This window comes from Mustela erminea, chromosome 16, assembly GCF_009829155.1.
Source record: "Mustela erminea isolate mMusErm1 chromosome 16, mMusErm1.Pri, whole genome shotgun sequence".
NCBI classification, from domain to species: domain Eukaryota; kingdom Metazoa; phylum Chordata; class Mammalia; order Carnivora; family Mustelidae; genus Mustela; species Mustela erminea.
The window spans coordinates 48107865-48123797 of NC_045629.1; the positions used below are offsets into that span (position 1 = coordinate 48107865).

Below are 15933 nucleotides of genomic sequence, written 5' to 3' on the forward strand. Positions count from 1 at the left end.
ATCTAATAGTGCCACTACAGAATATTGTAGGTATAAATTGAAATATGTGTAAAGTATTAGGATGGCCAAGCAGGAAAAGAATGAGAGAACAATTCTCAGACAAGTCGCATTTGTTCTGACTCTTGATGGGATAATCTATGTTTGCTGGCTCAGGAGGGGCACTCCAGACAGTGAAGTAGCACTCTAGAGAAAGAATGGATGAAAAGGACATAGTGTCTTCAAAGAACAGGACTGTGTTGTTTTTGCTTCATATAGTTCATATTGGCTTTTATTAACAATATACATCTCCTTCAACCACTTAAAAATCAATAGGCAAGAAGTATTTTTAAAAATTTAATGACTGTTACATCATTGTCTTGAATGAATTAACAGCCCTTTAACATTTTCATAAACAACTCATGAAAATTCGTACCATGTGGAAAAATGATACTATATTTATTGATCAAATTAAAGAAAAGCCTAAGAAATGATAAGCAATGCCCAGGGGACTATTTTTCCATTGATGGTGCTAATATAAATTAATGTAGCCTTTTTTGGAAGGGTGTTAACAATATTGGTAACCTTAAACTTTCCTATAACATTTACCTAATAATTCTACTTCTAGAAGACTGTTCTAGGGGCACCTGGGTGGCTCAGGTCATGATCTGAGCCACCTGCCTTTGGCTCAGGTCATGATTTCTGGGTCCTGGGATTGAGCCCCACATCAGACTCTCTGCTCAGCAGGGAGCCTGCTTCCTCCTCTCTCTCTGCCTGCCTCTCTGACTACTTGTGATCTCTATCTGTCAAATAAATAAATAAAACCTTTAAAAAAAAAAAAAAGAAGCCTGTTCTAAGGAAATGTTAGATGTTTTTCATAGAGATTTTTTTTGTCAAAAAGTAAAAACTGGAATATCCAATTATATGAAAATGGTTGAACAAATGTTCCCAACACTAATTATTATGCAGCTTTTTCAAACAGCTATGAAGAATAATTAGTATATGCCTGATCGGGGTACAGTTTAGCTTTATGGTATGATCATAACCAAACAGGGGCTGGAGGGGGAGCACCTTTGCACAGGTGGGGAAGAAATGCTGAAAATGCACTAAAATATTACCATTGGCTATGTTTGGTGATAAGACTGTAGTCAAGAGGATTTGGGTTTTGTTTTTTTTGTTTTTTTTCTCAGATTGGCCATGGTTTCTTAGTAATGAGTCTGTTTTACTTGGAGGAAAAAGCAAGTGAAACATCTAGCATATCACAAACTGATGGCTGGGAAGACCTAGGAAAGGGAAGCCAAAGAAGCAAAGTAGAGATCTCAGTGCTGTGTGGCCCCCAAGTTGTTCTCTGTTCTCCATGGAGGGAGTGGTTAATGGAAAATTTTGAAAACAAGTAGCCTTTAGTGCACAAAGGAAAAATCTACCTTCGAGGACTTTAATTACGTATATTTTGCTTCATCACTTATGTTTACTCTTGTTCCAAGTCCTTACTACGGAGGAAAATAAACTTCATTTTGAATAAAATAATTTTATTTTAGTTTACTTTTCTTTGTTCTTCATAATTTTTTTTTTTGACAGGTCACACGTCCAACCTTTTATTTTTATTTTATTTTTATTTTTTTTTTATAAACATATATTTTTATCCCCAGGGGTACAGGTCTGTGAATCGCCAGGTTTACACACTTCACAGCTTGTTCTTCATAATTTAAGACTCTTGACTTTTACCTCTCTTTCTTCTTATCCAAAATCTTACAAGTCAATTCTATAATAACAAGGGCAAACAATATAAACTACTTCTGCCTAAAATATCATTTCAACCTATAGTAATAATGATTTGGAAATAGTTTATTGCACTACTTGAAAAATCACAATGAATACTAACATAATTCTTTAGAGAGGTATTTTTAAGTATATACTACTGTTAGTCCAAAAAAAGGAAGTCTGATTCAAAATAGACTCCAAAGTCTCCTTCAACAGTAGAAATGTAATGTGATGGTTTTTCCCAAGTATTTCCTTGGCATTTTAATATGAATAGTTTTTTGAAGAGTCCCTTTGTTTTTATGATCACTCTGGTACAAGTTATGCTAGAGCCATTTTTAACATATTTATAACACCCTTTATATATAATAACACTTGGAATGTAACCAGTTTAAAATACTTTCTTTCTCCTTACAGATCTCTAGACAAGAACAGAAAAAAACAGATATATTTGACGGAAGCATGGCTGAAACCTCCTCCCGGTACAGTGGCGCTCAGGATAGTGGAATCGGCAGTGACAGTGTTAAAATCCGAATAGTACAAATAGAACAGCACAGCGGTACCAGCCAGCATCGCATCGCCCGTCCCTCACGCCAGTCGTCAATCGTAAAAAATCTCAATTTTATTCCCTTTGACATATTCATTACTGCAAGTAGAATCTCACTAATGACCTATTCCTGTACGGCCATACCCAAATCAAAATCGCAAGAGCATAAGGATAATGAAAAAACAGGCAAGAGTTCATTAAATCTCCCAGAAGTTGATTCAGATGTTGCTAAGCCCAGCCAGCCATGTATTTCTACCGTAACAGCGGAAGATCTCTTGAGCCCCAGCGTAGCTTTTCCTTCGGGGAAAAAACTAGGGGTCATCTCTCTTGAAAGTCTTCATGCGGCCACAAGGTCATCTGCTAGACAAGCACTCGGTATAACTATCGTTCGGCAGCCTGGACGGAGAGGAACCGGTGACTTGCAGCTGGAACCTTTTTTATACTTTATTGTGTCCCAGCCTTCTTTGCTTCTAAGTTGTCACCACAGAAAGCAGCGAGTGGAAATATCCATTTTTGATGCTGTGCTTAAAGGGGTAGCCTCTGATTACAAATGTACAGGTAAGAGCCTTAGAATTTACTGGAGTGCTAATAACTACTACTACCTAGTAAGTTTTATTCCCAGTGTATCAAGATCGATCAAACAGAAAACAGCTGGCAGACCAGACAAGACTTCTTTTCTCCGAGGAATACGTAAATATGTAAAGTTCACGTCCCACAGCTGAATCACGTTTAAGTAAATGTTTGAAATGTATCGAGGTTTAGCCTCAGCGTTCTTACCGTGCCTCTGAATATTCATTTTTTATTTCAAGAGCTGAATGAAAGGGCTTCTTTCTGGCCTATAGAAATGCTTAAGAATTTCCACTGATTGGGAAGTCAAGCTTTTTTTTTTTTTTCGTATTAATACCCAGTAGGTATGCTTTTCATATTAACGCAGCTGTTCAGGTTGAAAAAAAAAAAACACCTTAGAAAATGGAAGTTTATTGTTTTGGTATTCTTTTAATCTAATCAGCTTGCTCTAACCACGTTATAGTAAATGTATTTGAGAAGGTTTATTAGTAAGGTAAGATGGTTTAAAGATGTTTATTACATGTATAGCAAACACATTTATTTGTGGTATTGGCCAACTGGCTCTTGTTTCTCCATCCATACCTCTCTTATAACCAGAGAGACTCCTATATTATAATAATTATATTGAACTTCTGAAGCTTGTTGTCTTTTAAGACTAAGAAAATGATCAGGAGTTCAGATTTAAAACGTGTTGGCTATTAAACAGCAAGGGCCAGTGGAAATAGGGTCAAACAGGGTATAGAGACCTTTTCCCTGAGTTAATGTAGAATTAGAGATTCGGCAGGGAAACTGGAAAAGGTAGTTGGGCCATCTAAGATTCAGTATTGGAAGAAGGTCCTAGCAAGCTCAGGTATAAATCAGGCATTTTATTGCTATCAGGTGGTCCCATCTAGCAGATGGAAGCCAGCAGTGAGGCATTTGGAGAATCTGTCCAATAAGTCAAGCTGGTTCGTTTTTGGCATTAAGGAGAACCATTTTACATGGCAGGCTCCTGAAGAGTAGGTGACAGGTGTGGGGATCAGGATTTCATTTCAGCCCAAGGAAATAAGGTCAAAGGGGCCTTTGGCTTTTGCTGAATCATCGTACGAGTCCTCTACTTCAGAAAAGAGAAACTAGGCTGTTTCTAAGGAAGAGCATATCCTAGGGTTACCTCCTAGACGGCCTGCTCGCCCTCTCTCCATTGATGTGCTGGAACTAGCTCAAACTGGCTTGCAAGGGCCAACTGTAAAATTTTTAGGAACTCTGAAAGACAGTTGTTAAACCACTGGTAGTATAAATCGGCCACGGTGAGAATATTTCTGCCACATATGTTGGCAAATGCCGTCAGTCAGCTCTCCTGCTTTGAGAGCCAGTTGTTAAACCAGACAAGTCCTCGTTTACTGAGTGCCTACAATGCAGTGGGGACTTCAGGGGCACTGAAGATGGGCATGGTGCTGAGGTTGATGTTTTACATGATTCAGGAACACATGCCTGTGTACCTGATCCCTGTTTGGGGGGTCTGCTCAGCATTGGCCAAAACTAGGTGCAGGAATGGGAAAATAAATCTGAATTCCAGGGCCCTCCTGAAATTTTCAGCTGTCGTTGCTTGTAGGTGGGTCGCTTCACTGACCTCTACTAAGAGATACTAATAACTGAGTTCAGCAGAACTATCAGGACTCATATCAAAGATGTGCAATTGAATTATAATTAGTTCTTAGGCTGAAATATTATAGTACTTTTTGTTTTAAAAAAATCCTTTAGGGGGTGCCTGGCTGGCTCAGTTGGTGGGACATGCAACTCTTGATCTCACAGTTGGGAGATCTCTACACCATGTTGGGTGTTGTAGAGATTACTTTAAAATAAAATCTTTAAAAAAAAAAATAAAAAATAATTGGGGAGGGTATGTGCTTTGGTGAGTGCTGTGAAGTGTGTAAACCTGGTGATTCACAGACCCGTACCCCTGGGGATAAAAATATATGTTTATAAAAAATTAAAAATTAAAAAAAAAATTCTAATTAAAAAAAATAAAAAATAAAAAATATATTTTAAAAAAGTTTTAAAATGCTTGTATATGGGCCAACATGGAACCCAGTTTCAGTAGATGAAGCTTAGAGTGAAGGTTATGAGCCAGTTGACTACAGGGGGTTCCATGTGGGAGGAAAAAGACTCCCATACCTTCTCAGGAGCATCCTTTGCATAATATCCTTGTGGGTGCCTTTCTCTACACAAAATGTGTCTACTTGGACATGTACATTATCCAAAAAGAGTTATCAGTATAAATGATCACATTTCTGAAAAATGAATTTCAAGATTTGGAGACATTCATCAGAAAGTAACTAATTAAAATAGAACAGTGAAAAAAACTGAAGAAGCAACGAGCACTTACTGAGTACTCGTTCTGTGCCAGACGTTGTACTAACTTCTTCAGTGCATTATCTCATTTAATCCTTTTAACAGCTCTATGGGAAATGTTATATATAATCCCGTCTTAGAAAAAAGGAAACTAAAGTTTGCAGAAGTTAAATAACATGTCCAAGATTACAGATCTAGGAATAAACAGAGCTAAAATTCAAAACAAGATCTGTTGGATTCCTGAGTCTGGTATCATGAAGCTAACTTTCTAAGAAAGGTCTGGAAAAAGTTTATAAGTTAAAAATGAAAGAGGTGACATATTATATCTTTCTGCAGTACTTATACTCTTTTTTATTTATTGAGATACAGTACAATATTATATTACTTAGAGGTATACAACAACCTAGTGAGCCAACATTTGTATACAGTGTGAAATGGTCACCATAGTAAGTCCAGTTAACATCTGTCACCTTATAGAGTTAGTACAATGTTGTTGACTGTTTTCCCTATGCTGTATATTTTATCCCCAAGACTTAAATTATTTTATAACTGGTGGTTTGTACTTCTTTTTTTTTTTTTTTTTTAAAGATTTTTTTATTTATTCTCAGAGAGATAGAGATTACAAGTAGGCAGAGCGGCAGGCAGAGGGAGAGGGAGAAGCAGGCTCTCTGCTCAGCAGAGAGCCGGATGCGGGGCTCGATCCCAGGACCCTGGGATCATGACCTGAGCTGAAGGCAGCTGCTTAACCAACTGAGCCACCCAGGTGCCCCCCGTGGTTTGTACTTCTTAATTTCCTGCACCCATGAAGGCCTCCCTTCTGGTGACTGCCCAACTGTTTTCTGTATCTACGAATCTGGGTTTTGTTTTGTTTTGTTTCGATCCCATATGTTAAGTGACATTATATGGTATTTTTCTCTGTTTGACCTTTTCAGTTGGCATAGCACCCTCGAGGTCCATTCATATGTCACAAGTAGCAAGATTTCTTTCATTTTAATGGCTGAGTAGTATTTCAGAGAGAGTGTGTGTGTGTTGTATACACGTGGTAGCTCTAACTTTTTGAGGAACTTTCATTCTGGTTTCTGTAGTGGCTGCACTAATTCACATTCCCACTAACAGTATACAAGTGTTCCCTTTTCTCCATATCCTCACCAACAGTTGTTATTTCTTGTGTTTTAGGGAATAACCTTTCCCACAGGTGTGAGGTGATACCTCATTGTGGTTTTGATTTGCATTTCCCTCATGATTAGTGAGGTTGAGCATCTTTTTATATGGCTGTTGGCCATCTGTATGTCTTTTTAGGAAAAATGTCTCTTCAGATCCTCTGCTCATATCTTAATCAGATTGTTTACTTTTTTGTTAAATTATACAAGTTTTTATGTAATTGGATATTAACCCCCTATTGGATGTATGACTTAAATGTCTTCTCTCATTCAGTAGGTTGTCTTTTCAGTTTGTCAGTGATTTTCTTTACTGTGCAATAGCTTTCTAGTTTGATTTAGTCCTTTGTTTATTTTTGCTTTTGCTTCCTTGGTCTCGAGTCATATCTAAAAGACATCGCTAAGGCTGATATCAAGGAGCTTGCTGTCTATGTTTTCTTCTGGGAATTTTATGGTTTGAGTTCTTATATTTAAAGTCTTTAATTCACTTTTAGTTGACTTTTATATATGGTGTAAGATTGTGGTCTAGTTTCATTCTTTTTGCGTGTAGCTGTCTAATTTTTCCAATACCATTTATTGGAGAGACCATCCTTTCCCCATTGTATATTCTTAACTCCTTTGTTGAACATAAGTTGAACATATATGCATGGGTTTATTTCTGGGCTTTCTATTCTTTTTTTTTTTTTTTAAAGATTTTATTTATTTATTTGAGAGAGAGACAGTGAGAGAGAACATGAGAGGCGAGAAGGTCAGAGGGAGAAGCAGACTCCCCATGGAGCTGGGAGCCCGATGCGGGACTCGATCCTGGGACTCCAGGACCCTGACCTGAGCCGAAGGCAGTTGCTCAACCAACTGAGCCACCCAGGCGCCCCTGGGCTTTCTATTCTAAGCCTGATCTATGTATCTGTTTTTATGCCAGTGCCCTACTGTTTGTTTGGTTTTTTTTTAAGATTTGATTGATTTATTTGACATCACAAGTAGGAAGAGGGGCAGAGCGGGTGGGGGAGGGAAGCAGGCTCCCCACTGAGCAGAGAGCCCGACGCAGGGCTCTATCCCAGGACCCTGGGATCATGAACTGAGCCAAAGGCAGAGGCTCAACCCACTGAGCCACCCAGGAGCCCCCCCCCCCCACCGCTACTGTTTTGATTACAATATTTTTGTAGTATAGTTTGAAATCAGGGAGCCTGATACTTCTGGCTTTGTTCTTCTTTCTCAGGATTGCTTTGGCTATTCATGGTCTTTTGTGGTTCCATACAAATTTTGGGATTATTTGTTCTAGTTGTATGAAAGATGTCATTAGAATTTTGTTAGTGACTGCTCTGATTTATAGATTGCTTTGGTGGTATGGACATTTTGATAATACTAATTCTTCTAGTCTATGCACATGGAATATCTTTCCATTTATTTGCATCATCATTAATTTATTTCATCAATGTCTAATCATTTGCAGTGTACAGTTCTTTTACATCCTTGGTTAAATTTATTCCTAGGTACTTTATTCTTTTTGATGCAATTGTAAATGAGTTTGTTTCCTTGATTCCTCTTTCTGCTACTTTCATTATTAGTGTATAGAAACACAATACACACATATTTTTGTATATTAATTTTTTATCCTGCAACTTTCCTGACTTCATTTGTTACTTCTGATAATCTTTTTAGTGGAGTCTTTATAAGATACTGCTCCACTGTCTTCTTTCCTCTGTGGCTTCTGATGAGAAATCCATAATAATCACAATCATTGTTTCCATATATGTAATGTATTGATTTTCTCTAGCTGCTTTCAAGATTTTTTTTTCTTTATATTTGGATTACTGTGGGTTGATTATAATGCATCTAGGCTTGATTTCTTTGAATTTATCCTTTCTGAGGTTCTCTGAGCTCCTTAACTCTGTAACTATGCTTTTTAAAACCAAATTCAGAAACATCTTAACTATTATTTCTTTAAATATTTTTCTGCACCAATCTTTCTCCTCTTCTTTTGAGGACATTTAAAATTTTAGAATTATTCCACAGGTCCCTGAGACTCCATTCTTTTTTTTTTTCTTTTTTCCTACTTTATTTCTTCTTCTCCGTTCTTCATATTAAATAATTTCTATTGAATATTCCAGTTCTAAAATTTTAATTTGTTCCTTTCTGTAGTTTCTCTTTCTCTTCCAAGAACTTATGTATTTCCATTCATTTCAAGCATGTTTACCTTACCTCCTGAAGCATAGTTATAACACCTGCTAGAATCTTAAATGCTGTGTCATTGCTGCCATGGCCCAGCCATTACATTAGCTGCCCCCAACCTCCCCCCTGCCCAGACTCACTGTGCCCACCCTTGGGGCAAAACCAGGAAAGAGAAAGAAATATAAAAGGCAGGGGCGCCTGGGTGGCTCAGTGGGTTAAGCCTCTGCCTTCAGCTCGGGTCATGATCTCAGGGTCCTGGATCCAGCCCCGTATCAGGCTCTCTGTTCAGCAGGGAGCCTGCTTCCCCCTCTCTCTGTCTGCCTCTCTGCCTACTTGTGATCTCTCTCTCTCCCTGTCAAATAGATAAATAAAATCTTCTTTTAAAAAAAAAGAAATATAAAAGGCAGTGGGTTTTCCTATGCCCTTGAAACCACAGGAGCCTTGTTTCCCAGACGCAAGGACTTTAGGTGTCCTTGCCGTCACTGCATACCACAACCTAAGACTCCCTCTCAAAGTAGAGAAAAGAAGAAAAACAAAACAAAGCAGGAAACCCATCACTGTAGGGGTCACATCTGCAAGTTTGACTGCCCTCCTCAATCTGCATTATTGTTGTTTACTTTTTCCGAGTCCTCAGGCATTTATTTTTTGTATTTTTTCTCAAGTTTTTGATTGTAAGCAGCATGAGAGTTAGGTTGCAGTGAGCTTATTATAATTCTGGCTGGCACCAGAAGTCCTGCAATTGTAAAATAATAAAACTGTTTTGTAGACTATTTGCCGAGACATGGTTTTCTGAGAAACTTAGTACAGGATTTCCTCCAAAAGTGACACTTCAATATCTTTACATCTGTGAGCACAGATCAATTAATATATTGTAATGAATAAACTGCTTCCAGGGAATTGTCAGCATTAGCTTGATTCTGCCCATGTCACCATCAAGCAAAGAACATGTTCGGATACTCAGAGGGTGGTAATTGTGTTATTTCTCTGTGGTCCTGAGGGATATCCTTTCATATATTATAAAATCAAGTTAGAAGTTAGAAGTGCTGTGAAATTCATTGACCCTCATGTCAGTCTGTCTTCTCAGCTCATGTGACTGATACGTACGTGTGTGTGTGTGTGTGTGTGTATTATATATGCCATTTATGCACATACCTGTTGAAAAACCTGAATTCAATGAGAGGCTACCCAGAACAGATGCTAAATGAAATCTATATTTGTACCTATCCCTACACATTTTTTTTTTTTTTTAAGAAACCTGAAGTGAAACAGAAGTGATGACATTTACTTACAGTTTTGAAAGATTAGGGGCGCCCGGGTGGCTCAGTGGGTTAAAGCCTCTACCTTCGGCTCAGGTCATGATCTCAGGGTCATGATCTCAGGGCCATGGGATTGAGCCCCAAATTGGGCTCTCTGCTCAGCAGGGAGCCTGCTTCCCTCTCTGTGCCTGCTTCTCTGCCTACTTGTGATCTCTGTCTGTCAAATAAATAAATAAAATCTTTAAAAAAATTTTTTTTGAAAGATTAATAAAATATAATCCCAATCCTCATAATTTAGTGATTTTAAATTATGCCAGCTTTACCTGTAAGTGTATATATGGTGGTTTGTTTATACCTGTAAGTGTACATATAATTTTAAAAATGGCAGATTATCTCAAGCCTAAATTATCAACTTGAGTTTCTTTTATGACTGTTAATATCCTGTGCATGATCTTCCATCTAGTCCCAGTAGATAATACATCTGTGAGTCAACAAGTTTCTTTTTAAAATGTGAAAATAATGTGACTGGCCTTTCCCATGTCCTTACCTGGAGCAACCTCTAACAGAAATGAGTTCTTCTGCCAGCACCTCTATATGCAGCAGCTGTAATATTGGCAGTTCTCATTTAAGTAAAGATGTATGTAGTTGTTTTTAACATAATCGTATTAGTTGTGTTTATAAATATTTAAAATTTGGTATTTATTTTATTTTAAGGTAATGCAGTCCAGATTTGAAATTGCCTCATATCTTGACTATGCAGCCCAGGGCAGACTTAAAAAGTCATTTCTCTTCTTGTTTGTTTGGGGCTTTTTGTTTGTTTCTGGAGAAATGACTGTGCCATCTGGTCAGTTGTGAAGGATTTGAACCATTCTGAGGGAATTTAACTAACCCCCACACTTCCTCAGCACATGGTCAGTTAGTCCGGTAGCTTATTACTTATTAGGTAACAGGGACAAACCGATTTGAAGACAGTTGCTTCAGCCATCCTGCAGCTGCCTTACCTTCCTGTAATTTTTCAAACATTGGGTAGACTAAAATACAGAAATGAAACTTGATTAGAATTTATACTGAAAGATCAGGTAATCATATATTTCTGGGTATGACAAAAATATCCACAACATTTTATCTATAGTATGGGATACTTTCCACATTTTAAAGTCTTATAAACATTACATATATGACTTCATATATAATTAAGAGGCAAACACGGAATAGAGCTCAAGATTTGGAGTCAGTCAGTCCTGAGTTCTAATCCCAGCCTGGCTTTTCTTAACAGCCATGTGACCTCAGACAAGTTATTTAGAATAGGTGGTTAACACTTACCTAGAACAGGCGGAGAACAGTGGTAGCAACCTTCTAGAACTGATGTGAGAATTAAGTGATATGTGTATGGATGGAGCGCTTAGCTAAGTGTGTAGCACAGGGCTCCAGGAATGTTAATATTGCCATTGTTGCTTTTATCATCATTCTTAACATCTTTAAGTTGAGTTTAAAATAGTGGTTGTAATTAGCCCAAAAAAAAAAATTTCACATCATTTTAGTGCAATTTATGGCTATTGTGTAGTTTTGAAATTTTCAGTCACAGTAATTGGCTTCTTTATCCTTTCATGAATAGGTCTGCAAAAAATGTGCCGAAGACATCTGAGTAAACCAACAGTTGGAAAATCATAAACTGCCTTCTTACACCTCATAAATCATATCTTGATTTCATTTAGTTATTGTGACTTTAAGAGAAGGATTGAATTACATGTCTCTTTAGAATTAAAGGTTTTGCTAATGTCTCTGGAAAGGCTTCGAATTAACCTGTGACTTTAATGTCATAATGATCACAACTTGAACATTTATCTGAAAATTTAGCTGCTGGGAACATTTCTTGCTGGCCAGTAATATGAAATGAAATTACTACTTTGACAGAAATCAGCAAGTAAGTAGGTCTCATAAGTGAGAGAAACTCTAGTGGATCACTCAAGGAGAGTTGTGGGGAGACTGTTACATAAGAAGTTGACCCCAGCGAGCAGGGGGAATTAACATATGGCAAAGGATATTGGAATGGAAATCAGAAATTTTGACTTTTAGTTTTGGCTCTAATACCAAGATTCTTTGATGCAAATAAGTAAAGTTCTTGGTGTCTTAGTTTCCTTATATCTAAAATGGGTTTAATAATACCTGGTCTTTGTAGTTTCATGGTTTAATCTTAGCTCCAAATGAGATATTTATGAAATACCTTAGAACTATGAAATATTATTCAACTGCAAGTGGGGACTTCTGTAGTTATTAGGAGTTGAAGGAAGAGCTTACTAGACCTCACTTTTTGACCAGGAGAAAGACTACTATCCTGACCCTTTTGGCATCCATCCCAATCATCAGCATTTACTTAAAATGAATGAGAAATAGGAGAAATTATTTAAAGCCACTGAATTAACTTTCAATGCTACAGAACTCAGACTTTCTCAGAACAGACAAAAGGCTATTAGGATTAAGTTGAAAAAAAAAATATATATATATATAATCAAATGTCCTGTAAAACATCTGAAACCCATATTAGAATTTAACATGAAAACAGCCAAATAGGAAAGAAATCAAGAATACCACAAAACAGCATAGAAAATAAATTGAAAGGAATTCATTGAAATGATATTTCACATATTATCTGCTGGTCAGCATCATCAAATATAAATAATGTAGTTCCTCATAGCAAGATATGGAAGACTTGTTTCTAAAAGTAAGAGCCAATGGGCACTGATGATCACACACATGTAAAGCAGCCACTTTAATCCTTCCTCTTCCTCTTCTCCTAGGCTCCAGGCTTGGGATTTCAAACTAGGAAACTTCCTCTTTCCCTTCCCATCACATCTTATGAGACACATGGTACAGAGCATAGGCCAAATGCCTGGGTATCAGCAAAAAGATGGTGGCACTTACCTCGCTTCCGCAGCAATTTAGAACTGGTTTCTTGATTGATTTTGTTGTTCTGACATTGAATCTTGACTGTGTTTTAAGGATCTGGGTTCCTTCACAATTTAATTTTCAGGCATTCTGAGGATTTTATGGACTACATTTGCTTCTGTAGCTACAATTTTTAAAAAAAGGAAAAGAAAAAGATAGCCATTTAAACTAAGGATCATGAAATAAATATAGAAAATATGAGAAACTCAGTAAGCCTGTATGTAGCTTTGCCTTTTTTTTATAGATGGTGGTCAAAAGGTGTCTGTTCTGATTATGACCTCTCACTGTAGGGAGAGACACTTCCAGCCTCTGAGTACAGGCAAACCAAGCACACTAGTGGCTTCTAGAAGAGGACCCTTTGGAGCTTTAACAATATCAATTTCATAGGTAGAGGTAAATACATCTGTAGATGCTTTTCTTGAAATTTTATTCAAGTTCTTTTAAGAAACACCTTTGTATATTCTTGACTTTGCACAAAAGGATTAAGGTAAAAGACCATCTAGGAGCATCTTCTCAGTGAACTTGGAGAGAGGATGGGAGAATAGGGAATCTCTCTAAGACGTCACCTACTAGCCTGCTTCTCTTATAGGTACTTTTTCCCTTTCCCCTCTGACAAGCTGTTAACTCTGCTTGATCCTCTTTAACAAAAGAAAGCTGTATGAAATTGAAATTCCGATGCACTGACCATGTTTTTGAACACTGAAAATGATTTTAAAGTGTCATTCCAATCTTTTCTTTGTATAAAACTTGATATACCCAGATACCTTACTAAAAGGAGTCTCGAACTCCTGGTTTAAAAAAATGGAAAGGAGTCTGTTTTGGCTTACAGATGATTTACTTCCTTGATTCATACATAGGCCAGATATTTCTAAGGGATGGAAAAGAATGTAAGACTATAATTTTGATAATTACCAGAACCCAAGTGCAGGGAAATGTTTAGGTCAATAAGTTCTCCTCAGCCAGGAGTATTTAATAGAGAAGTGAACTACATTGACTAGTATTTTAAACCTAAGTAGTTATTATTTTAGGAATTAAATATAAATAAGCTTACTCTGTTTTTTAAGATCGAAATTGGGTATAATTTCCACTAATAGACAGTGTTTTATTTTTTATCTGTTATATTCCTCTTCAGATCAGTGAAAAAAAAAGATTTTTCAAAATTGTAGAGCAAAAACAAAAACTGGGAAGAGTAGACTTTGAAAGACACTGCATACACGTACTTCTCTTTTCTTTAAAGGTTGTGTTTTAGAAACAAAGTAGTGACTGTTCATTGAAGTCTTACCATGATGTGTCCCACACAAACCATGTTACACATATTATCTGATATAATATTCTCAACAACTCACAGCCCATTATCCCCATTTTTGGAAACTAAGAAACTGAGACTCTGTGAAGTTAAAATTAAATTTACCCACTTTAAGGAGTCAGGACTTAAACCCAGATCTGTATGCCTCCAAAGTTCACGTTCTTTTCATTACCCTGAATTTTCTACTGTTTTATAAACTGATGTAAACTCTTCTATGGAAAAAAATTGTGAAAAAGCTCAATGAAAGTAGGACTGTCCATGTTCAGTAAGTCCTAGGTCAAATGGCAATCTATTTCCTAAACCTCTTCCCTATGACAGTATCCTTTCACCTGCTGTTTGTCCCTCAAGAGTTCATCAGAAGTCACTTAAATGTTATTTCATAAACATAACAAATCAGCCTACCTCAGGCCAAAGAGAACCAGTCTCCCTGAGCAGCTATCCATGTGCCTTTGGCCTGGGCTCATTCACTATGGCAGACTGCAGCATGCTTGCAACCATAACCAGTCATTGGAGACTTTGCAAAAAGTGAATAAAATCTAGTCTTCTTTCTTTTAAAAAACAAACAGTAGATCCTTTTGGACTCTGTGGAACTAACGAAATGAAGACAGAACTAAATCTTGAGGCTATTTGCAGTGCTACATCATACAAGCATTTTATGCTTCCGAGGAATTGTACTGTCAGAAAACAGTGCAATATGGCATTGGAGCAAAAAGTTGCTGAAATTTAAATCTGCAACAGTAGCTTAGGGAACACATTGATTTTAATCATAATGATTTAGGGATGGTAACATTAGCATCAATAGGATTAGAAATTAAAGCATGATGTAATTTCAAAAGTTGTTACTAATATTGAGCAGGATTTTGTTACCCAGGACTGCCAGCAGCAACAGGATCAGATTAATTAGATGAATACGGCAAGAAGCTAATACTGAGAGGGAGATGGCAAACTATTTACTTACTGGAGAAAACATGGTTAAAATGAGGGATGCCAAAAGACAATTAATCAAGTGTTTATTTTTCAGTACTCATCCCCCAAATTTCAATTAATAACATTTTTTTCCAGAAACATAAGTTTATGAGAACTTTCCATCAAAGGAAAATTTTGTATCCTTGACTTTGCTCTGTATTTGCGTTAGCATTCATTTTCTGCAAAAATGTAAAGGAAAAAGGTATCATGAGACAGTTGAATCAAAGGGGCAAAAGCATTATTGCAACTATAGTTAATTGCATCTTGCACAACAAAATCTTTGCCTGGAACTGCCAGGGAAATCACCACTGGGCTAACTACTTTCTGCCTTCCTTAATCAGCCTACTTATGGAGATGTTCTTGAGCACAAAAGTGGCCAAGGGAGAGCAGAAAGAGGCACAGATTATCAACTGTTCTGTAAACCCAAGACTGATAAAAGTAAATGTTGTGGAAGAGGGAGAGAATGAGGAAGAAAATAAAAGAGAGACTTAGCTTTCAAATAAATTCTTATGGCATGGGTTTTTTTTTAAAAATTCGGAGTTTATTATTCACCTGGCGAAAGAAATGAAAACATTGTCTCTGCAATGGCTAACACTTAGAAGTATCTGGTATAAAAGTAGCTGGACTTCATTCAGTGTTAAGTCAATCTTTAAATGGGGAAATTATCACTGACATCTATGGGGAAATGTCTTCTCATTGGGACCTTAGTAAAAATGCAGCTTAGTTATGGGGGAAAAAAAAAACCCAGAAAACAAAAAACTCCTGCCACACAGTGTAACAAAGCAAAGTAGAATGAAGTAGTAGAATAAAGCTTACAAAGTCTGGAGCATGCAGCTGTTCTATGAGAGCTTGGGAAACAAACTTTTTGTTAAGTAGAAGATTGCAAAGAAAGTAAGAGTTAGTCACGCTGAATCATGTTATATTTTATATAATTCAAATATTAGACAAGAACAT

The 15933-nt window shown here is 37.0% G+C and overlaps 1 protein-coding gene across 7 annotated transcripts in view; it reads left to right on the top strand.

Annotated features, from left to right (window-relative positions):
* The window catches only part of VPS13B (vacuolar protein sorting 13 homolog B), a 769746-nt gene that overhangs the window by 551824 nt on the left and 201989 nt on the right, over positions 1-15933 (top strand). For all 7 annotated transcript variants that reach the window (XM_032316089.1, XM_032316090.1, XM_032316084.1 and 4 more), the window contains one exon: positions 2152-2839. In XM_032316089.1, the coding sequence (XP_032171980.1) occupies positions 2152-2839 (688 nt within the window). The remainder of the gene's footprint in view (positions 1-2151; positions 2840-15933) is intronic.